Source organism: Leuciscus leuciscus, assembly GCF_965113295.1.
Source record: "Leuciscus leuciscus genome assembly, chromosome: 16".
NCBI lineage: Eukaryota > Metazoa > Chordata > Actinopteri > Cypriniformes > Leuciscidae > Leuciscus > Leuciscus leuciscus.
The window spans coordinates 30,287,056-30,312,731 of record NC_138740.1 but is presented as its reverse complement, the minus strand read 5'-3'; the positions used below and the strand labels follow the sequence as shown (position 1 = coordinate 30,312,731).

The 25,676-nt window shown below is 36.0% G+C and overlaps 1 protein-coding gene across 1 annotated transcript in view; it reads left to right on the top strand.

The window, feature by feature from the left end:
* ccbe1 (collagen and calcium binding EGF domains 1) overlaps positions 1-25,676 on the top strand; it is a 57,633-nt gene extending 31,957 nt beyond the window's left edge. Inside the window, exons 3-11 of the mRNA XM_082140621.1 lie at positions 4,498-4,550; positions 5,455-5,589; positions 7,147-7,284; positions 11,015-11,121; positions 13,895-14,003; positions 14,885-15,024; positions 21,738-21,773; positions 23,851-23,886; positions 25,241-25,676. Of these exons, the coding sequence (XP_081996747.1) occupies positions 4,498-4,550; positions 5,455-5,589; positions 7,147-7,284; positions 11,015-11,121; positions 13,895-14,003; positions 14,885-15,024; positions 21,738-21,773; positions 23,851-23,886; positions 25,241-25,501 (1,015 nt within the window). The 3' untranslated portion in view covers positions 25,502-25,676. The remainder of the gene's footprint in view (positions 1-4,497; positions 4,551-5,454; positions 5,590-7,146; positions 7,285-11,014; positions 11,122-13,894; positions 14,004-14,884; positions 15,025-21,737; positions 21,774-23,850; positions 23,887-25,240) is intronic.

The following is a 25,676-nucleotide window of genomic DNA, read 5'->3' as shown; positions in this document are numbered from 1 at the left end:
CATAGTTTTTTGTAGTATTTCTTTAATGTATGTATAGTATAATAATTTTATATTAATGCTTAATATTGTGAAACTTATCTCAGAAGCATGCGTCTAATTTCCTTCATGAAGACTCCAGTAGGCTGGAGTGTCTCTCAAAGGTCCTGTCATGAGAAATGGTCATTCTAGAGATTCTGGCCTGCATCAGGCTGTCAGGCTTTAACCGCTCTGGCAGATACGCCACTAACATAGGGAGTGATTCAAAGGATTTATATTAATATGTGTCATGTTTTTAAATGCTAGTGCTATTGACCTGATCTTTAGAAAAAAAAGTCTAGTTTTTTTTCCCCACTGATTTTGTAATTTGCTGTTCATCTGTACAGTGGATGTTATTCAGAAACAGACCTGAACACTTAGACTGCACAGACTCACGATTGGTTTTGTGTTTTCAGGCTTCTGAGATTAAACCAGCACTGTGTCACACAGATTATGAATGAATAAGTAAGTAAGTAGCCATAGTCTATATAAGACGTCAGAACCGAACATCTGGGGTCGCTCAAGGCAAAATATTATAGTCCTTGTGAAGTTTCGTATATTTACATGGTTTTGGATTGTGTGATGTATACAGTATAGCTTGGTTTTGTGTTTGAACATTTCTGGCTCTGTTTAGATCATTATGAGATTTGGTCCAGCTGGATTTCATGTTCTCCTGTCCATTAAGCCTGCATAATTATTCATATTAATGACGCATGCACTAATAAATACTTTCATGCAGTCCAGATTTTGTTTCTAAAAATCCTATATTTGCATGCCTCATATCTTATAACATCCAATACATTGTATAACTAAAATAAAGGGTAAATAAAGATATCATGATACTAGTTATGATAACCTAAATACATAATTACAATTTTGTTTTTACTCATGATAGGATTCAAAGGTTTCAAAGAGTTTTTATAAAGAGATTAAAAAAATATTACGTTTTGAATATGAATATTTGTGAACACCAGATGGATGAAACCTGAGAGTAAACTGCTCAGAGAGTCAATAAACAAAGCTTTAAAAATATTTTTGGAAAGCTTACCCTAGCAGACACAGGTCCAGGGTCAGTTCTGGCTGTTCTCTCTGTGCGTTCTCCTCTCTGAGTGTTGCATGTTTGTTAAGATGGGGACATATTAGAGTTTGTGTATTTGTGGAGGATCAGGGTGGTTTTGGTGTCAGCATACCAGAAAAACGATTTTCTCTTTTGGATCTCTATGAACATAAACCTACATCCTTACTATACTGTACTGTATGTGTTTGTGGAAGTTCTTGGAATTTCAATTACATACTTATATACTTATAAATCTGAGCACATTGTTGAGATATCTTCTGATAGGAGATGCATGTAAGATGATATTACTAGAGAATTTTTTTCTTTTTTTCTTAAAATCTCCAATTGCATTTCATTTAAGCTGGTGTCTAGAATAAACAGTATATATATTAAACTTATCTCATTTGCATGCCTTGCTGTTTATGTTTCTATAGCGGTGTGCATATGCATGTGTGAGTGAGTGTCTGTGTGTACATGACTGCAAACATGCGTCGAAGTGTGAAAATCACCTCCACCTCGTTCAGCTGTCATACCCATCATCACCTCCCAAAGCAGGAGATTTGTGCCTGCTCTGCCCTCCTCTTCCACTTCTCAGTGCTTCCTCCCCATGGACTCTCTCCATTTCTGCTGTTTCTCACCATAAATGTGAGTTACGGCACTTATGTGGCACTGCACAGTTGATTTTACAGCTCCTGCGTTTTAGTGTGAGCTGCCTTAATACATATAAGTCTCTGATGTCCTCAGAGTGTGTATGGGAAGTTTTAGCTCAAAATACCCATGATATTTTTATATAGCATGTTAAAATTGTCACTTTTTGAGGGTGAGCAAAAACGCACCGTTTTTGTGTCTGTCCCTTTAAATGCAAATGAGCTGCTGCTCCTAGCACAGGGGGCGGAGCTACAACAGCTTGCACTCACACAGACATGCACTGAAAATGTTTATGTTTATGTTCAAACCGGAGTCAGACAATATGGAGAGACTCAAGAAGATGTGACAACATGTAGAATGCAACAGGACATTTCTGGATGGTTAGTTGATGAATTTATGTAGTTTATGTGTAGTATATTCTAGTCATTGATTAGCATATTCTGTCATGATAATCTATAAATCGCATTCCCGGGTGAGGGGTTTATGTAAATTTTAGGGTTAGTGTTGTCTTTAACCCGGGAGGAATGTCGTGTAGTCCCTACCAGCCATTTGTTGTAGTCCTTAAAAAAACTATTTCTTTAAAAGCAAATATCTCCCTTTGCTTTGAACTTTGAGCATTGTAACTTTACAGATGTTGTTTATGCTCAAACAGCAACATTACACACTAACTAAAGTTAAAAAAGTGAAATCATAATCAACCACCCCTTTAAAGGTTATTGTATCACATCATGATTTCAAAGGTTCTCCTATGACATCATGATTCACTTTAAAATTCACTTTTGAAACCTTCATTTAGAGTCTAGAAAGGAACAAACTCCAGTCAACGTATCTGCAGCCTGAATGCTAAAGCTTCTTGTTAGCGTGGGAAAATTCTTTATCTTGGAGGGGACTCCAAAGACACACATTAGTTCTGGGCAACATGCTGCAGAAAAAAATGGTGTGATGTGGAAAAAGACTGCAAGTTTTGTCTGAAAACAAGCTAATGTAGTCAGTGTTTCAAGTCTATTAAGTTCAATGCCAAGTTGTGGGTCGTGATTATTTAATAATGATCTGTTATTCCTCCACTTCACTCATTTAAAATATTAAATAATTACATTTCCGTAAAGGAATATCATATGGTTTCATGTAGCTGAAGTATGTTATTATGTGTATTTATTATTTTTTTCAGGACATCAAGATGTAGATGGTGCCCCTTAATATTGGGGCAAACAAACCAATAAAGTTTTTTCTGTGTGAATCAGACCACTTGAACAGCTCCCATGATTCAAACCATACTAGCTTGTAGCCCAGCTCAGACCTCATACTCTGTATGTGGCTGTAAAAGTGATTGTGTGGAAATATATTAGCTGTTTATGTTCTTATTAAATTGTAAACTAGTGCATTTAAATGTTTAACATGCTGATATCCTTTTTAATAAGCACTATTTAAACATTGTTGACCAGTTTGCTTCCAGAGTAGACCAACAGAGCTTTCTCTGGCAGACTAGACTAAACAGTTCCACAAAATTTGTGAGTAATACTGTCAGAAAGGATATTGCCATTACCTAATATCCAAATTCCATTGCCCCCTGTTGTATTTTTTTCACTTTTTTTTTTCTTTTTCATTTTTTGAGCATTGAAACATTTGGGAATCATTGTAGCATAGTCTGGAACTGAATCATTTCTGTTAGTGCTTATGAGTTGTTCCCTTGTCATTCCGAAAATGGAACTCCTCCACAATAACCACTTAGAAAGGGAAAAGGATGGGGGTAATTTTATTGTCTGAGTTTTCCATCACTGTCCAGAAAAAGCAAAATTTTTCCTTTGGATCTTCTGTTTGTCTGTCTCATATTGTGGGCATGGATATCACATTAAATCAGATTAGGAAAATCATAAAAACAGACACTTTTGCACACTTTTGTTTCAGACTGGATTGGAACCTCTGTTCTGGCTTAAAATTGTTGCTATTGCTCATCCGTTAAGTTGGGGGTTTGAATAAAACCATAACCCTGAGTATTAAACTTATGTGTTTGACCCGTCCCAGCCAGACTTTGGATTTACAAAGATGGTGCACTAGTATTCTTATGAATGGGAGAAAGTGCTACTCAAAAATATGGAGGAGTAAGTCCCGCCTTCTAAATAAAAGAGCCAATCGTCAATTGGCGAAGTCATTATGTCAGCTGCTGTTACAAGCTCCGGTTGCTACAGAAACAGTCAGTGTTCAGAGATGCGCACTTATGACTGCACATGCACATTGGCTGGTCCAGCCTGAAAATGTATTTATTTATTTATTTGTTTTTTGTCATAATTTGAGCATTTAGAAACAACATTTATGAGAATTCAGGACAGGTTGAAAGTAATCAAAAGATATTAAAACACCAGATGTAAACGGGTATTTGTCCGCCTCGTCTAATTGTGATCCGATCGACCAAAACATTCTCAATACAAGGTGTAAACAGGGCCTTATTATCAATGTTGAAAACAGTTTTGCTGCTTAATGTTGTCGTGGAAACGGTGATACATTTGTGAATAGAAAGTTCAAAAGAACAATATTAACTAGAAATAGAAATCTTTTGTAACATTCTTGGGGCCATTGCGCTCTCATGCTAATTTGCCCTGTTTAGTAAATCTGGCCCTAAATGTCATTCTTAAAAATCAATCTTACTAACCCCAAACTTTTGAACTGTAGTGTAGCAACATCCTGGCAACCATACGCATCACCCTAGCATCAAGGGTAAGCCTTAATCATACTTTTAAATAAAATGTAATATTTTCTCTGTCGTTTCTTCTCTCTTTCAGAAAGAAGTGCTGTGAAGGTTTTAAGTTTGTACTGGGACAGTGTATTCCAGAAGGTAAGACCTCTTTCCCTCTCTCTCTCTCTCTCTCTCTCTCTCTCTACCCACACTAGACTCCTCTGGGTTGAATTTGCTCTGATATTTCTGGACGGGTTTTCCCTCGTCTCCCATTAGGGTTCTAAACAAAATCATTCCTTTTGGAAATAACTCAGCGGGTGATTTTAATGTTGTTTTAACATTTCTAGCACACCTTAAAGAGCTTGGCAGAGTTTCCCAACCAGTAACGAAATCTTGATTACCGCGTGTTTATTTTTATAGTGGGAACAGGTCTGTATATTAGCTTATGAATACAGTAAAATACTTCTCGATCTTTGGTTGAGGGGTTCAAACCACTAACAAGTTTTTACTCGTAACTGTCAAATAAAAGCATGCAATTAAATTGTCTGCGTTCTGCGGTCCGCCCTGCCACATTGAGAGGGTGTATATTGGTCTCTGAAACGGCCCTTTGAGACAGTCTAGAGCTTGTTTTTAAAGTCTTTTTTCTTTTTTTATGCTGTTTATGTTCTCTGGTGTCCTCACCTGCCCCTTCTCCACTGATGAGAAACACATAAAGGACCGGTTGAGAATGGACACACATTTCCCTAACTCACACGGCACTTCATGCTGTGACTGAGATGGATTTGGCTCTTCAAGGATAAATTGTGGAATAAGGAAAAGATGCGAGAATTCTTGGGCTGAAACTTGCAGTACTGGCTTCCTAGACCACAGTGTTTTGTTTGTACTGTTAAATTAAAATTCTGAAGGGAAAAGATTTGAAGTAGCACATTTGCATACGATTTTCTGGAAATTACAACGATATTGTGGTTTTTGTTTTATAGCTAGGATTTATGTTTGTAATCCTGTACTTTCCTCTCTTGGTGTGTTTATATTCGTTTGTTTGTGGGTGTGTTTGTATATGCAGACTATGATGTGTGTGCCGGCGCTCCGTGTGAACAGCAGTGTACCGATCATTTTGGCCGTGTGGTGTGCACCTGTTACTCTGGGTACCGCTATGACCGGGAACGACATAGAAACCGTGAGAAACCGTACTGCCTGGGTAAGATTTTACTCCTAGTTATATGAATATATTGATAAAAGTGTACTTAGAGTATATTCAAATACAGAGAGTGGTAGAGTTTGGTAATAACTGAAATGTTCCAGAAAACAATTTACAGTTTTTACACTGAAAATGCTGTTGTGAATGCATCAATGAATGCAATGCATACATTTTTTTTTATTTTTTTTTTTTTATTGAGACTCTAATGTACATATTCCCATTTTAGGGCCAGATTAACTAAACAGGGCAAATTAGTGTGAGAGCGCAATTCCAAAAAAGTGCCGATGTTAGTGGAAAGTTCAGCTCGTGATCTACTGACGACGAGCAAATTAAAGAACACAAATGCAGCCGGAGCATTTCCGTATGACCAGCGCAATCTACCAAGAGCAATGCGAATTAAAGTCTGGTTTAAAATATGCTTTTTTGGGGGCGGTAAATAATGGCGCAAATACCAGTAAATTTAGTAGAGCAAGCCTTAGTAAATCACCTTGCATGATTCATTTGAATACTCTCCTCCCATAAATTTTGCATCTGAAAGGGAAACTCCAGCGAATGCATATCCAATAAGGTCAGCTGCAAAAATAACCCTGTCCACACCTTTTCAGCGCTAATTTTTCACTGTGTGTCTTTAGTAAATCCTGACAGTGTTTTTTTAACGCCAAAAGAGGGCTTGCGCTGATGCAAGCTGTTTATAAATCTGGCCCTTAGTTTTATTTTTATTAGGTTTTTACCATTTTTACCATTAAAATTTCTCATTAAACTTTGCATTTGCATGTGTTCCTGTTCATTTTATATGTTTTTGATACTCTAATGTACATGTACCCATTTCATTTTTATTTTATTTTATTTTTATATATTCTTAAACAAACTGTAAAATTTTAATAAATATAATAATAATTATTATTATTATTTCTTAATAATTCTTAATAAGCATCTTCTTTAAAAAATTCAAAAGGTTTGTAATTTTAATTTATTTTGACACCCACGAACCCTAATATCACTCTCTTAGAAAAAAAAGTTTCAATTGGGGTTCTATAAAGAACCCTAGGGTTATTTCAGTTTTTTTCTAGTGATAAAGTATGTTTACTTGCCATTTCATTCATAAAATTTAATTACAATTAAAAATTAATTTAAACAAAATTGTGATCCTATGATATGAACGATCCATTCCAAGTTCTATATAGAACCTTTTCTGTGCTGCAGTAAAATTAGTTTTTCAAAAGAAGACTTTAAACTTGTAATTTGATTAAGATGTTTTAAAATTGTACTTGTTTGATCTGGAATATATTTAACCGTAAGAAGATATTAGCACCCTCTATAGGTTGTTTTAGTTCATGGGGCTTGATTTCTCGATGTTTCTTTAATATCAGCGTGAGTGTTTCTTAAAGGGTCTGACCTCCCAGACTGCTGAAGTTTTGATTTGATGGGAGTAAAATTTTGTATCTCCGGCTGATATCACAGAAGCGCTCCTTATAGTGCCTGAGGAGCGAATATCACGTATTTTGTGCTTTGCCAACTTTCCGTCCCTCACACTTTCACTCTCTGTTCTTGCGTCAGACATTGATGAATGTGCCAACAATAACGAGACGGTGTGCTCACAGATCTGTGTGAACACCCCCGGCAGCTACCAGTGTGAGTGCGAGAGAGGCTTCTACTTAGAGGATGATGGGAAAACATGCACCAAGGGCGAGAGAGGTGAGTGTATGCTCTGGATCTTTGGTTGTTTTTCTCAGCAAAGATCTTTATACTATTAGTTTCCTTGCTCTCTCTTTTGGAATTTGTCTTTCTACTTTTCTTCTGTACTTTAGTGTTTGTCACACTTTTTTTGGATCCATTTGTTAAATTCATTAATGGCCCCACACTGTTCACTGACCCCCTCCTTTCGGCCTTAATAAAAATGATTAATTGCCCAAATTAAGTACTTCACGGCCTGTAATCCTGAAGCAAGGTCCAGAGAAGTTGTTGTTCACTTGTAAAGATAAATCAACTTGGCAGTCAAATAATGTTCTAATAACCTTTGAATTTAGCATATTTGTATGCTTATTTTTAAGTTATTTGTATTGTCAGTAGTTTTATGTTGAATCATCTTGGTTAATTTGATTGAAGGATTTGCCATACTTTGTGGGATTGTAGTTCATTTCCAAAGTTTTTCTGTGAGATTTTTGTTCAGTTTGAGAGCCATTTCCCCGTTGGAAGCGGCTTTTGCAAACCTCACAGTTCTGCTTTGATTCGCCAATGCATTTCCAACAAACAACAGAAATGGAGCACGGAAAAGGCGAATCGCTGCTGTGTGAGGTTTTAAATTGAACACGAAGAACCAGAGATATTCGTTTTCCTGCCTGGGCCTGACTATCCATGCACAGATCTCTCTATCACACAGGTGTGGAAAGGAGTGAGATCGGTCTGTAAAATGCTCCGACTGGTCATGGAGGCATCATTAAACTTTAAGGTCTTATTGTAGCAATGCAAATGCAAGCAGAGCTTTGAAGATAATAAGCCAAGTGGAAAGGGTGGATGCTAAATTTTTATGTTTCCTTTGTATCTGAATAATGTCATAGTGACATATTTAATTTGGAACTTTGCATGTGTGCAACATGTTCCTTGTACCTAGCTTTGGTTGCATACCAAGAACATCATAAGTTCATGTCAGATATGGCTTAACTCTTAATAACCTCACTATTTACAAAAAATCCATTCTGCAGCCTCTTCTGGTTTGACATATTTATAAGACATTGCTTCCTGCCTCCCTGCAGGAAGTCCACTGACCCATTGCGGTTAATGACTTTGGACACCAGCTAGCGGTTAGCATTAGCATCAATCACTTCCTCTTCTCCTCTCCTCCTCTCCTCTGTCCATCTATCTTTTTGGCTTTCTTGTGGAGCGTGTCAGTCTGTCAGAGTTTCCTGTGTGCTGTTTCCTCTCTTTTGGGTCAGTTTGAGTGCAAAACGGGATGACCTTTTGGGGCATTCAGGGATGCAACAACCCAGATGTACAAAAAAGAATTCTGAGAATTCCAGAACACTGAGATTACAGTGTGTGGATCAGATGAGGTTATCAGCTATGAGTCAAACTAAGCTGTTGGAGATTGTGATATAACTCAGTGGACGTTTGGCAGGAATGGCCTGAGCTAGTACTATTCTGATAATGCCTGTACAGAGTGAGCCTCTGTTATGACCTTGCATAAGACTTAAAGTTCCCCACTTGTCAATATTTGTATCCCTTAAAACTCATCTTTGATCACCAAACTGACATATTTAAATGCTTTTTCCTTGAAAAAAGTTATTAATGCCTTAAAATAGCTTGATTGTAACTCTACACCCTTGCCTCATTTAGTATACGTGGTTCTATGAATATGCAAATTAGCCCCGCCTCCATTCACTCACTCAGCTCAGAGATCCACTCGTTGACATGATTGGTTACAAGGTAGTTTGTAATGTCAGAAACCCCAGCGATTTCAAACCGCGTTTTTGAGACTGTCTTTGGTTCACTGCAGTTTTAAGGAGAAAATACTCAGCAATGGTGTTGACTGATGAATTTGCACATGGTTTGTCTTAAAGCATATTAAAAACACCACTTAAACATAAAACAACATTAAAAGCTTGATTTTCACCACAGGGGGACTTTAAGATCTTTGTTGTAAGTTTATGGCACAGTTTGATGGCAACATTTGATCTGCCCCTAAAGCTAGTGAGCTACCTTGTTGTCTACTGCCTTCATAAGATCTTACTGACTGAAATGGAATCTCATAAGTTATTGATTTAGAACACTCTACATAGACAACAGCTGTACGTTCTGTAACTGTAAAAGTTTAAAAGGCCACTTAAGTATACTTACTTAGAGTAGTGTTTCCTGACTGTTTCATAACACACTTACGGTAAGCTCTTTTATAATGTAGAATTAATAGTTTTACTTTAAAGTACATTTTAAATCATTGCTTTAATAATCTGTTGCCATGCTTTAAAGAAGTACACTTATTTTAATGTTGACTAACATACAAAAGCACATGTAAAGTAGTTGATTATACTATAAATACATTTGAAATGTACTAAATTGTAACTTATATGAATATAATATACAAATATAATAATTATTAATTACAAATAGACAAGTTTCTATAGAAATTACATTAAAGTATACTTTAGTTTACCATAAAAGCTTTTCAGCACAATTGGCAGTACACTTTTACCATATTCCAAAGACAATAGAAGTAATTATGAATTTGCATATAAAGGCCTGCTTAAGTGAATCAAAAAAGCACTCTTAAAGGTATAGCGGAGGATCTTTCCAAATTTTAGATAAGACCCGCCCTCTCCACTTTTTGAAAAGTTTGATTGATTCACCAGAATGATTGACAATTAGGAGGACCAATAGTTTAGACTACCCACCAGGAAGTAAAACATCCTCCGCTATACCTTTAAAGGAGAACTCTGTAACTCTAGCGAACTCTAGTCACTTCTTCGCTGATTTTCCCTTTTGTTGTCGCATGTTTTCCCCACGAGCTCCCCCTACAGCTGTGGGGGGGCGTATATTTCACAACACAGTCGTAAAAAACTCACTTGCGGCGGCCTCCTCCCCCTCTCTACCGCTGCTCATGTGCGTTTGTTTTGATCGGAGCAAGCCAACTGTATCGCGTGGAGCTATGTCTACCGAGGTGAGTAATCTGGTAATACATCATACATGCGTGTGTGTTTATGTCGAATTGCCGTAAAGCAATTTGTGTTTCGCGCTCGTTCTCGTTCTAGTTCTCGCTTCTCACGAGACTTCCAATTTCACTTTGCCGGGACGGCAGTGCGCAAGTTGCAAGGTTGGTTTTCCGCCTGGGAACGCTGGGGGGAGCGGGGAAAGTCACCAATATCACCAGAACAGGTTGTTTAACCATCCAAATGATTTCTAGACAGTTTTATTAAGTTAAAAAAGTTACCAAGTTCTCCTTTAAGTTCAACTAATTGCATTTAATATACTGTAAATGTAAACTATAATACATTTTAACTTAATTTTTAACATGCAATAAGTGTCCGAAAACAGTTACATTCAGTTTGCACTAGTATATTCTTTAAAGTAGATTATTTACATAAATACTCTTTTTTTCGAAAATATGCTTTTGTCTACTTCTTTTTCACAAGGCTTGACAGTTGATTTCATTAAAATGTGGTGTTAGCAGATTGCTAAGCTAATGGTGCAATGCTCTAAGTATAAAAATACATGCACAAAAAAAAAAAGAGTGTAAAATAGTCATTTTTTTAGGAGTTTGAATTGCTTTCATTTAGAACTTTTTTTATCTCGTGAAATATGTGTATTGATAATGAACAGTTCCCTCAACTCGTCTGCCATCATGGATGGATTCTTTTACTGAGCTTGTTGCAATTTATTTTGGTTTTGTCCAACAACCTTCCTTAAATTCCACATGCATGTTCTCTATTTACAGCTCCGCTGTTTGAGAAGTCAGACAACGTCATGAAAGAGGGAACGTGTTCGGCCACATGTGAAGACTTCCATCAGATGAAGATGACTGTTCTCCAACTCAAACAGAAGGTACACTATTCCAGTTTCACCTGCAGGGCTTATTCATTAAAACAAGCAGCAGATTTCTTTTTATATGCATGTCCTAATCCTTAGACTTAAGCCGACCCAACGACAACCTACCTGGCAACATTTCACGAGCAAGTCAGAGTCAGGTTATACAGGTCTTCAGGGATGTGTTGGCGACTTTATAGGCGAAATAAAAAGTGCTAAAACATGGCCCAAATGGCTGAGCGATCTGGTAGTGTGACTTATGTCTGTCCTTGCTGCAGGCTAGTAAATCATGTTGAACGCAGTGATGCGGTTTAGACGGGCTGAGGGCGCAGAGTCAGTGTTCTGCAGTCAGAGCGAGACTGTCAACAAATCTACTCAGCACCCTCATGGTCACGGCTTGATATATAGCTTTTGTGTGTGTGGTCCAACAGACTGTGAGGAAAAAGACTGAGAGAGTAAAAAACGTGGTGAACTGGTAAGAGTGAGGCAAAAGGTTTGGTTCTATGAGAAGGTGATGTAAAAACATTCTTATTTTTTAAATAACTGTTATCAACATTGGTAATTATAAGAAATGTTTCTTGAGCAGCAAATCAGCATATAAGAATGATTTCTGAAGGATCATGTGACACTGAAGACTGGAGTAATGATGCTGAAAATTCAGCTTTGCCATCACAGTAATAAATTATATAAAAAAAAATATTTTAAATTGAATAATATTTCACAATATTACTGCTAATATTGTATTTTTGATTAAATAAATGCAGCTTAGGGTGAGCAAAAAAGACTTCTTTCAAAATTAAACATTAAAAAATCTTACACTACCATTCAAAAGTTTGTGATTGGTGTGTAATTTAACACTGGATGGTATCATTAAAATATATTTGAAGTTAAATTCAAAATGTACTTTTTTTCCTGTTCAAAATATTGTGTGATTACCAACTTTATGAGTTTACATGATGGTTAGGATGATGCCTTAGAAGGTAGCTTACTATTTAGGCAGCAGACTGCAATATTCACTGGGTTTTAAATTAGAATTGTAGTGTTTTATTTCAAATGCAATCTACAGACTGTTCTTCACGGCACATAATTCTGCTAATCTCTCGCGGCATCATAAGTGGTTGATATTGGCACTGAATTGAAATATGTGCAGGCTGAGGAACCCGACACAAATCAAAACCAGAAACAATGACAAATGAGATTTAAATTGCTTGCAAAGGGCTGAACACAGACACTTGCGCAGATTTATGCGCTTGGCCTAGGGCTGTATCTGCTGTGTGTGGCGAGACCTCAAAGGTCTGTGCGTGTGTGTGTGTGTGTGTGTGTGTGTGTGTGTGTGTGTGTGTGTGTGTGTGTGTGTGTGTGTGTGTGTGTGTGTGAGTGCACTGATGTCCAGAGCTCAGAGGTTAGCAGGTAATGGATACTTCCAGTTCTTTGAAGTGAAATACTCCACAAAGAACGCTTGTAAAAGACAGGCACTGATCTCAGTCCATGCACCTACCTGAATAATTCAGGGATTTCCTGTTTTTGTAAATGGCATGTACACAGATGTTACAGTTTATAGATCAGATTTCATGCTCATGTTACTTTGGATTCAATTATAATTCTCATATCTTCCTTGTAATATCACATATTTTAGCCACTCCCTCCTGTCAGATGATGTACAGTACCTGTCAAAGGTTTGGAAAATATTATAATTTTTGAATGTTTTTGAAAGAAGTCTCTTATGCTCACCGAGGCTGCATTTATTTAATTAAAAATACAGTAAAAAACAGTAATATTGTAATAATTTTTGTGGAAATGGTGATACTTTATTTCAGGACTCTTTTATGAATAGAAAGTTCAATGAACAGCATTTATTTGCATTTATTAAATATATTAAAGCTTTTATTTAATATAAACCTTTTGTAACATTATAACTGTCTTCACTGACACTTTTGATCAATTTACTGTGTACTTGAATGAATAAAAGATTGACTAAAAGTATTAATTTCTCTCTTTTTTTAATCTTACCACAAATGTTTGAATGATATCATTGTTTCCGCAAAAATTTTAAGCAGATTATAATAATAAGAAATGTTTCTTGAGCAGCAAATCAGCATATTAGAATGATTTCTGAAGGATCATGTGACACTGAAGACTGGAGTAATGATGCTGAAAATTCAGATTTGCATAACAGGAATAAATTACATTTTAAAATATATTCAAGTATATATACTTTATTTTTTTATCAAATAAATGCAGCCTTGGTGAGCATAAGAGACTACTTTCAAAAACCCGAAAAATTGTAGTTTCCACATTTTTGTACTGTAATTGCTATCAGGTGACCGTAACATCCTTAAACATATGCTTGAAGAAATAGTTCTAACAAAGTTACTCAAATTTGTTGAATAATCTTAATGTAGTTCATTCATAGTGGTATCATCATACAATAAAAACAAAAGTAGTCCATATGGCTTGTTATCTATATCACCTTCACTATATATCACTATATTCATTCATTTATTTTTCATTAAGATTGTTTTATTGAAGTTTTTATATTTTTTTACATAAATAACCACATTTTGGGTTTGGGTCAGCATGAGAGAGAGCAAATAATAACTTTTATTGTCATTAATGGGTTTCTTTTCTGTAAAACTGACTGCAAGTCTTGCATTTTTGGTTCTGTTGAGCTTCAGAACCAAAAAGCTAGTGCATGTCATGTTTCTGTTCGGTCTTATCTAGACCTGGCTTTAATGCAAGAAACAGCAAGACCCTGGATGAGCTGTGTTTTGTTTAACTCTCCTTTCCTCAGATTGCCTTGTTGCCAAGCAACACAGAGGTCAATAAGCAGATGACCAATGAAAAGATGATGATGACACACTCGTTTTTACCTGGTCCTCCAGGGACACCTGGGCCTTCAGGTGAGCTTTGTTAACTGTCCTTAACTGTAACCATCCTGCTCGCGGGACGCTTGCCGCTCTTTTTTTTTTTTTTTTTGGCTTTTTTCCTATAACATATTTTAGTAATCATCATAAATTAGGTATCATTCGAAAGCGTATATACTCAGAATTCATCCTGTGTAAACCATTTTTAAATTGGGCATTGCGTTAGCATGAAAACGGTACTTTAAACCCTTTTAGCGGGCTCCTCCCTCTAGGCGGTGTCATGTTTCATATTACAAAATGTATTTGAACTATTTTATAATCAACTTTTTCTAATCTTGACTAAACACATATCATTGGAAAGGTCTGAGACTAAATATTCCATATTTGGTGACTGTTTTGTGATAGAAGTGATATTGTGAGAGAAATGTATTAATATTTTACAGGAGAATGCATAAAAAAAATGCAATGGCATGTAGGTGTCACCTGGTGGCTATTTTTGGTATAAACAAAATCTCATTTTTGTGATGTCAACATTAAATTTGGAACACAACTTAGTTAGACATATGGCTTTGATTTTATTGCAATTTTAGAGTAAAACTTGTTTTGTTACATAAATATTTTGTATAAAAAAAAAGAAAAATTAGTACAGTACATTTGCTACACAGTAAATTTTAACATTTTTGCTCTTTAATTAATTATTTTTTTCTTTTTTTTAAACTAGACCAACCTCAGTTCTTTATTCCAAAGCATTCACTTATTACAAACATTTAAGTTTAGAAATGCATTTATGTGTCTATGCTCAAAAAGCCCGGTGACAGTTATTTAGTGTTTCATGTCATCCTTTTTTTTTCTTCTTTTTTTTTGTTTTGCATAATGCCTTTCTTCTTTAAACCTGTCACTTCTTATGTTTCTCTCAGGGAGCCCAGGACCCAAAGGTTTCCCTGGCCCCCCAGGACAGATGGGGCCACCAGGTTTGCCTGGTCCCAGAGGAGACATGGGGCCCATTGGGCCCTCACCGGACCTGTCTCATATTAAACAGGGACGACGTGGCCCAATGGTACGTATCAATCCTCCTAAGTAACCTAGCTATGTTCACACTGCATTTATAAAGTGATGTGCCTCTGAAAGCAAAGTTTTTCTCGTACAGTTTTTCCTCAAGTTTTGATTGTTTAGAGCCATCACCGTAATACTTAGGAGTATAACAGCTCACTGTCCTTCCACTGACTAAAAACCACCGGTATGAAAAATCAGCAGTGCAGAATTGTGACGAATGTTGATCTAGAGTGACGTAAAAGTCCGATGTGACTGTTCAGACTGAGGTCACACTCAAAACATCAGACTTGTATCTGGTTTAGGACCACGTATGGAGTGGCTCAAATCAGAATCGAAAAGATCAGATTCCATGTGGTTTGTGCTGTTCACAGTGTTACGCAAAAACATTTGGGCAACTTTTGCCTACAGTCTGAACGTAGCCCTAGAGAGCTCACAAACCATGTACTATCAGCTATAATCAGTATCCTAAAGTGTCTGATTTGAGGACTAATGTGCACTAGTTCATTTTACTGCATCTATATTAATCATTATAATTAGCCTTGTCTTGCGCTGCTCCATTTAATCCTGATGTATGTTAACGCTGTCTGCTTCGGACACAGTGCAATGGTGCTTTTTTCCATTGCCGTTTATCTGTGCCTCACCATTAAGCTCTATGAAGATAAACTTGCTTTGGCTCAGCATCCATTTTGTGACATCCGGGTGGCCTGTGGGTTACATTCTTGAACATAAGTCTTGTTGGGTGTCCAGATTTATTATGACTAGCTAAAGGATGTACTTAAGCAGGTTCAAGATTTTTTAATCAGTGGTGCTCGATCCTTCTCTTGGACATATATTTTCAGACTGAGGTTTAGTTCTAGCCCTACTATAACATTAAATAGTTTTTTTTCTAAATTTGTGAAATAATCTACAATATAATAATAATAATAGTAGTACTAGTAGTAGTAGTAGTAGTCGTAGTAATAATAGTCATAGTAATCATTTATGTGATATGTTAATTAATATTATATAGAAATATAATATAATCAGTGTTATTTTAGAATTATTTGTTACACTTTAGTTTAGGGTCCAATTCTCACTATTAACTAGTGCATGCTAACCTTATTAGCATGCATATTACTAGGATATTGGCTATTTATTAGTACTTATAAAGCATGTATTAATGACTTATTCTGCAATGACCATAAATCCTACCCAATACCTAAACTTAACAACTACCTTACTAACTATTAATAAGCAGTAATTAGGAGATTATTGAGGCAAAAATCATAGTTAATAGTTAGTTATTAATAGTGAGAATTGGACCCTAATCTAAAATGTCACCAAATTATTTATAAACTATTATAGTATTTATTTATTTTTATTTGCTTTTATATTTCAGTGTTAGTTTAAGCAATTTTAGTACTTAAACTTCAACTTATTTATTTAGTTGCCAAGGTGGTCAACATTCAAACAGTAAAAATGTTTGCCTTTGGCTAAAAATGGTAAATTAACGAGTACGATATTTCAGAAGGGGATGAAGAAGTTCATAGAGATGCGTCGTTGTGTTTGAAATCATGTGACGCATGTTTTTAGTGCTGGAACTCTGGACTTGCATTTAAACATAACCTCTGCTGGAAGTTAGGCCTCCAGGAGTAGGATTGAACACCCCTGGTGTAAAGATTATAAACATCACATTACACTTACATTATTAAGATGCTGAGTAACTTAACTGTTAGTTGTACTTGATCTTAAACTCTTCATTTTACACTTTTAGCATTTGCAGATTTAATGAGCCAAGCTTCATTTTAGACACCGCATGATAGTGATATAGCTTGCTGACCTGCGATTGCCATCGACGGTGACACGCTTTACACTTCCTGTTACAGACTGTTAACCCTCATTACTCTTTCACACATTCTTCCCCAGACTGACGGTCTCACACACACACACACACACACACACACACACACACACACACACACACACACACACACAGACACAGACATACACACACACTTTTCACACTTAAATTTCAAGTGCTGTGAATCACAGCAGCCTTTCTAATGTTAACCTTTTCAGCCGAATCATCACTTTGCGGCATGTGTGTATCTAGCCTCTGGAGACAATGTCTTAAGTTCAGGACCGCGAATATTTGTAGATCTACTGAGAAATTAGGTATGTTGTTGACATGGAAATATCACTGAATGTTTTCTTTATACACTTAAGATGCATCTGTAGTTGAAATATTTTTACTCTAAGGTCATGAACGCTGAATAAATCTGTAATGTCTGGTCTCATTTGGGCCATAATCAGTTTTGAGCTCTTGTAGCCATGGAATTCTTTGTTTTTTGGATGCAGTTCCACTTCGTGTTTGCTTTTACGGGAGGCTCTTAATAGTTTCAACAGCCTTGTAAGACTGAAACTGGATCAGCAGGTGCAGGATCTGTTTTGTTTGCACTAAAATAATTTAAAAAGGCTTTGGACTACCAGCGTATGCGGTGTTGGATTTTGGACCAATTAGATTGCAACAGAATATCCTGCTTCTCACTGTTGAACCTGCTTGAGACTAATTTAAATTTACATGGAAGAGATTGTGTGTGACTTTATCACACTATTACACCGCAAGTCCTAATGGCCAGAGCCAGTATTTTGACACTTACCTGTTTTTATGTCCTGACTGTTTACATTCATTTAAGGCATTATCGACTGTGTTTACATTTAATACCGCGCCAAGACACACTTTTTTTGACATGAAGTACCATTGAATTTTTTTTCTTGTTATCACTGTCATATCAAACCCGCTAAAAATATTATATACACAGTCCCAATTTCAAAACATTGCTTGCAGTAACATCCCATAATTTATAAATAAAAAAAATATTAGTACAAATCAACAACATTGTATATTCTTTAAAAAAATTATTGCTCATACATACAGTTGCCACCATGATACTGTGGTGGTGTGTGTGGTTACCAGGGTGTTGCTACGCAGATTCTGTGTTGAGCATATTGATGTTTAATATGCAGTTCGTTTTTGTTTTTCACATGCATGCAACAATATCTGTGCCAGATATCAAAAGGAAAAAAAACTGAATTTATTGACAGTATAAATATATTCTTAAATTATACATTTATTCTTATTTAATTATTTTAATATTTCTTGAAGTATTTTTTATTAGTTTTATTGATTTTATTATTAACAAATATTTTAATATATCTAATAGATATAATAATTATTTTAATTCATATTTAAATTTATATTGTGTTTATAAATATTTTATTGTAATTTAACTTAATTTAAATAAATTAAAACCACATTCATACTTTTTCAAAGTATCGCTTTGACAGTAATGTATAACAATAATTTAATTAAAATTAATGTGAAAATTATTGAATAATAATACATGCATTTTTATTCAACTAATTAATATCAATTTTAATTAATACATTTATGTTATATAAAGTATAATATTACTGTTATATATAATATATAATGTATATTATATAAATTAAATATGAATATATTTATTTAATATTAATAAAAAAACTGTATTTAATTTTTAATTTAAATAAAGTAGAGATATAGCTTTAAGTTTGCAAATGTCTAGCTCCAATAAAACAACAGATTTCCAGCTCTCCAGATCATGCTATCGGCTCATGCCTAGCTGGGTCACCTCCGTCTGGGCTAGCGCTTGAACACGTGTCCCCTAAACTCCCTGACCTTCAGCTGGCTGACCTCTGACTCTCTGAAGGGGGGCGTCTTTGCAGGTGGGGTGGAAACTAGGACGGGTAACAGGAATCCCTTTCAACCTTTTTTTAAATTCCTTTTTTGTTCTTGTCTGTCCTCCTTTTTCATATTTGATAACCCGTCCTTTCAACCGATGATTGATATATTTCTGACCCAAAAAGCTGGTTGTGTGCCAAGTAGTGTACATTTTTCAATATGCCAAAACACAACATACATCCTACCTCTGGATGTTGACAAATGATAATGGCAATAACAGAGAAAAGGCTGACTGTGTTACTGCACATGGGTTGCTTTCTTTGGCCCATGTGCTTCTCAAGGCCCGACTGTTAACCCGTCCGATAGAGTCGACCTTTTGCTTTTAATGCATTGGACCACATCACTAAAGCGTGAGTCGTCAATGAAGAAAAATACTTCTGAAGTTGTGTAATAATTTATGAATCCTGGATGTTGAAACATGAGCCCTTCAATGCTCTGGAGTCGTAGCTCATAATATAAGTTTATTTTGAGAGTGTTCAAAGTTTCTTTTTTTGTATTTGATAAATGAGAAGTAATCCCGTTTGGAACAGTGTACTTGGAAAAGGCTGTTTAAAGAGCTGCCGCCAGTTGCGTCTGTGGGATCGTGTTGTGTGTTGCATGTGCATAAATACAAGTCTGAGACCCTACGTGTATAGTCATGAGACTCCCCTGTCTGTCACAACCGCTCCATCCGTGAACACACGTATTCTGTGTCTTTACTAAAGGACTGTTGACGTTGCCGCTGGCCCAGAACCAGCTCTCTCTAATCACCCGCATTAAAACAGAATTCAATGCAGTATTTTTAGATCAATGAATCATGTTTTCCATTCTGGTACAAATGCGTCTCAGATCTGCCCTAGAGATCTGGACAAGCATGATTTGATGTGTGAAAATATTTGAAAGTTGAATGAACAGGACTATAAAATCTATAATTTGGTTAATCTAAATATGTATTTCTTGGATTGCAGAAAGTCCTTACTTTGGCCTTTAGCTGTCAAATGGGTTTGTTGGTTTTTATTTAAAGGACGATTCTAATAGTATTTTTAAAGCATGATAAAGACTTTTTATTAACAATAACATTATTATATTTCTATATTTCTGGAATCTAATTTAAAGGTGAACTATGCAGGTTTTTTATCTTAACTGAACAGCTTCGGAGTCATTGGAATGGTTATATTACTTTTTTCGGGTTGAATGGTGGTCGTCTCTCACCCCCCTATCGCCTGTGAGCGGAAAAACCACCCTTGCAACTTTGAGCGTGATATCAGGTCTCGCGATGTAACAAATTGCTTTACGGCAAAAAAATCTGCTAAAATTCTGTCATTATTGCACTCCCTCACGCTGTTCAAACCCGAATGAAGAAGACGTTTTAAAGAATGTCCCATCTGCTTTGATGTCGTTGATCTACTAGCCTCTGGTATCTGAGAGTCGCCAACGAGTTTTTCGACAGTGTTGTCAAATATCTATTCCGAAGCTGTAGGGGGAGCTCTAGAGAGAAACCTGCGAGCAAAAAGCGAGAATACAGGCAAGAAATTCCCGAAACTGCATAGCCCTGCGTTAAGATGGGTGCACACTGTGCGATTTTGGCCACGATTTGGCCGTCTGAGACAAATTTTGCAAATCCTAAAAGAATCCTCTGATCCTATGCTAAAATCTGAAGTCTTTGACCGTTCGTACAGTATGGCAAGCAACAATCGTAAAGGACTATAAATCACACAGTGTGCACCTGGCTTTAGTCAAATATAGCTTGTCTTGAGTCTTGACAATGCCATGCAGACGCAGTGATGTGCTATGATCCATCTAAAACTATTTTAAACTGCATTTTAGTAGTTGCCGATTTATGACCTTATATTAATTGAGAATATTTGTCATTTTATAAATAATTTAAAATGATGACAAATCTCGGAATAGTTTTAGCATGTTATTGTCATTGAATATGGCATTGTTAATGTATTTGGTTTGGCGGACTAGATTTGCTACGCTGCTGTTGCTTCAGAGCAAGTGTGGACTTGCGTCTGCTAATAGATACACAGACGCACTGCTGTGAGCATGTAAGATATGATGCTGCATAAATAGACATACCAGTGGCGTAAGCAGAATTTTATTTTTGGTCAGGCCTCATCTCTCACATCTGTTCAATTACAAATACAAAACAAAGACGTGAACTTTTATCAACTGTGAATTAAAGGGGACATAACACACAGTTTCTGCCAATCTCATGTTAATCTTGAGTACCTATAGAGTAGTATTGCATCCATCATATCTCAGAGTCTTTAGTTTGATCAGATTTATAAAAGACAGATACAGCTTTACCGCTTCTTTCCGAAAACAGTCGAGCTCCTGGAGGCGAGCTTGTTCTCGCTCTGGTTGATGTGTGCGCGCGCTCTTCCAGGAGAAGTGCCCATACAAGGAATTCCACCCTTCATGACATCATACAGGGCCATACTCGGGAAAAAAACGTTCCAAAACTTATACGAACCTGAAGGGGTGTATTTGGAACCCATCCATATACAACATTTGAAATGTTATAATAATGTTTGTAATTATATTAAAAACAATGAAACAATAAGGGAGGTGAAGGGTTTCAGAGGAACTCTGATCAGTACAAGTTTACTGCAAACAATGAACCAGATTATTTAAATGTTGAGCAAGCAATCTCATTGGCTGCAGGATCAGCAGAGGCCAATCAGCTTGTGCCATGTGGAAATGGTGTGATTACTTGCAGATTCAATGTAAAGGACCTATCAGCATGCGCCCTGTAGAGTTTCAAGACTGAACTAGATCTTTCAATCATGACAACTCTCTGAATAGTTGTATCGTGTTATTGAATGTTAATGTATTTGGTCTTGGCAGACTTGATCTGCTATGCCCTTATACATTTACTGAACAAATTGAAACTATATGCTATTTATGAAAAACATTTTTTTATAGATATATGTGGTTTTGTGTTTAATCAAAATGTGTTGTGTGTTTAGGGTCCTCCCGGGGCTCCAGGGAGAGATGGCATGAAGGTACGGTATGTTTTCTATCTATCTTTATCTCTCTATTCACCACTTTTCAAAGCCATGGCCAAGGGCTATTTTCCATGTGCAGAATGCAAATATTTGGAAAAACAGGATAAAAGATGTTTAAGATCAGTGGTGACCAATCACTAATGAAATAAACTCTTGTGTTGATGACCAAAGGCCAAAATGTTCAAATATGACATCATAGATGGCGTGACGAATTACAGATATTTCAGAATGTCAAAACATGATTATTACGGTCTTGAAATGGCAAATATGATTAGTCAAAATATTGAGGTTTTTATTGAGTAATTACACTGAGGGATTTCACAATGCACCACAGATAATCATGGTATATAAAAGCTTTGATATCATATTTATATTATCACATTTATCATATTGTATACTATTATATAACTGTCAAATTTTGTGAACCACAGATATATTAAAGGTCTATGTCATCACATGTGAATCGTATAGCACAGTACTGCCGTTTACTCTCAAGTCTAACCTTTACATGTGATCTGCTAGCTCATAGTCTACAAACAATATTAAAAACAAGCACAATGGTAAAAATTGGCTGTTTTGCCAACTATTATATCAAATTATGGAACTAAATTACAAGGTTGTTCATGTTACAGTATAATTGAGGTAGGTCACTTAAAGCCATCCATGCTAGGCTTGGAGACAGACATTAAAATCCACAAAAAAATAACTAAATCAGAAATGGTTTAATTATCTACAGGCAAACAAATACATGAGCAAATGCTTGTTCAAAACATTGCAAGTACACAGAGTTTATTTTTGCATTACTGTGGTGGTAAAAGGTGGCCTTCAAATTCTGTGCCATTAAACCGGATGCTATTATTCAGGTAGCTAGCTATAAATATGTCATCAGTTTAAGTAACTTTAACCAGATTGATTGTCCCACCGTGACTGTAATTGATCTAAAAGAGAAAACTGATTTCAGAAGTAAACACTTCACTGTTGCACTGTTTTTGAAAGAAGATTATTTAAGTCTGCATTTATAGCAAAAATCTAGTAAAAAAAAAAAAAGAAGTAATATTGTTTAATATTATTACAATTGAAATGTTTAATGAAACTGTAATACACCATCATTCAAAAGTTTGGGGTAAGTAATATAAAAAAATGAGAGAAATTAATCATTTTATTCAGCAAGGATGCATTACGTTGATCAAAAGTGACAGTAAAGACATTTATAATGTTACAAAAGATTTCTATTATTTTAAATAAATGTTCACCTAGATCAATTTATCAAAGCATACTAAAATATGTATCAAGGTTTCCACAAAATATTAAGCAGCTGTTCCAACATTGACCATAATAAAAAATGTTTATTGAGCAGCAAACTAGCATATAATATAAACATATAATATTTCACCATATTACAGTTTTACTCTGTTTTTGCCTTAATTGGCGAGCATCAGGGACTTCTTTCAAAAACATTTTTAAAAAAATCATAATTATTCCAAACTTTTGACCGCTAGTGTGTCAAGTATGTCTCAGGCCTTAGGTGAACTGCTATATAAGCATGCTTTTCCATTTTGTTTGTTTTCCAACATGTATGTGCACGGAGAAGTTCAAGGTTGATCCGCGTATAGTATGTGTGTATAGTGTGTTTTTCTGGTTTTGTATCCACAAATTAAAAACATCTGGGCCGCTTACTACCTCTCCGTGAACCCTGACCCTACGTAATCCCCACAGAGGGGTCAAAATCTCACAACGTCTGTCTGTGTGGTACCTACTGCCATACCTCGCCCCAAATGAGCTATAGACCAGCTTCAAATGGTGCGCAGAAACAGTGCTCAGATAGCATTTGTGATGTTGAATGAACCCATTGCTGTCTTTCGGTTTTATGTACCAGTTCAATTGTATTGTGTAGTGATTCATTTGCTGGCGATTGAACGATTGAGTAGAGACGTTTGATTTTGACTAGCGATAGCTTGTTTTCTCACGTGTGATCATGTTACTGAGAGATAGCGGGCAATAACTGTCCTGTTGGACTTCTCATGGCTTCTTTACTGTAATCCTGCTAACCCAAATATTTGTTTGGTTTCTCCAGGGAGAGAAAGGGGTTCCCGGCCCTTCCGGACCTCCAGTAAGAACTTCTTATCATGGCACTTTCTCTCATGGTTCTTATGTCTGAAATATATTTGTCTGTGTTAGCCTCTCTCGCTCTCACCTTTGATCGGTTTTCATCTGTCCGTCTCTCTCTCAAAGCACTAAAGCAGACGTCCTAGTGTGATTATTCACAAAATCAAGTCTAGAAGATTTGTTTTTCTTGAAAAAGACCCAAAATCTCTAACCATTGCAAACTGTGCCATGCATCTTAGCATCAGTGATAGCAACTCATAGTAATAGTAAAAAGAATTATTATAAATGTAATAAAAAAGTATTATACATTTTATTATATAATTTATATCAAAGCCAACTCATGTTTTTGGTCTCTACCCTTGTCATTTAAATAATCTTTTTTTCCTAACAATATGTATTTGTAGTTGTTGTTACGTTTAAAATGAATTCTGTACGTAAATATTTTGCTATTCTAAAATAATGCATGCAAAATCACTGAAAATAGATCTATCTATCTCTCTATTGTTTATGTTGTTCTATTTATCTTTCGTTTGTCGTTCTCTCTGTCGTTTGTTCCGTCATTCTATCTATCAATCCTTTGTTCCGTCATTCTATCTATCAATCCTTTGTTCTGTCGTTATATCTATCAATCCTTTGTTCTGTCGTTATATCTATTGTATGTTTTGTATTTCTATCGTTTGTTCTGTCATTCTATCTATCATTTATTCTGTCGTTCTATCTATCGTTTGTTCTGTCGTTCAAACTAACGTTTCTTCTGTATTTCTATCTATCGTTTGTTCTCTCGATTTATCTATCAATCGTTTCTGTCATTCTATCAACCGTTTGTTCTGTCATTATATCGATCTACCGTTTATGTTGTTCGATCTATTTTCCGTTGTCGCTCTATCTATCGTTTGTTCTGTATTTCTATTTATCAACCGTTTGTTTTGTTGTTATATCTATCAATCGTTTGTTCTGTTGTTATATCTATCAATCGTTTGTTCTGTTGTTATATCTATCAATCGTTTGTTCTGTCGTTATATCTATCTATCGTTTGTTCTGTCGTTATATCTATCTATCGTTTGTTCTGATGTTATATCTATCAATCGTTTGTTCTGTCATTCTATCTGTCTATCGTTTGTTCTGTATTTCTATCTATCAACCATTTGTTCTGTCATTATATCTGCCCAAGCTCCACAGTAAGGGAGGAACAACAGTAATTTAGACATACAGAAAGAGAGCCAGTGTGTTGAAAATGTGACTCATCTGTATTTTACATGAGTGCTTTATGCCCACTTCTATTAATCCTGAGGATTTGGGACAATTCTTACTCCAGCGACGTGGAATTTCATGTGATGATGATGTGTTTGCGTTTTCAGGGCCCGCCAGGATCCTTTGACTTCCTGTTACTCCTGATGGCTGACATTCGTAACGACATCGCAGAGTTGCAGAACAAAGTGTTCAGCAGACCGTTGCACTCCTCAGGAGAGGACTTCCCGTCTGCCCCAGACAATTGGAGCGATACCCAGGAAAGTCTGGACTTCGGCTCCGGAGAAGACTACAAACCCCAGAGCCCCCCGAAGAGCACCAGAAAGAGGAAATTGCCCCGGACCTTAAACAATCCTGATTGGCCAATTTGAGACTGTCCTCGAACAGAGTCAGAACTGAAAGAAAGAACTGATTAAAGAGAGAATGAGTAGTGTAAATATCACAGAATGACTGCTATTTAACTGTATACTCGCTGAAAAAAGGCTGAATGTATTTCATTGTATGAAATCTCTATTTTTATAACATAAAGGATGTACATTTTTGTAA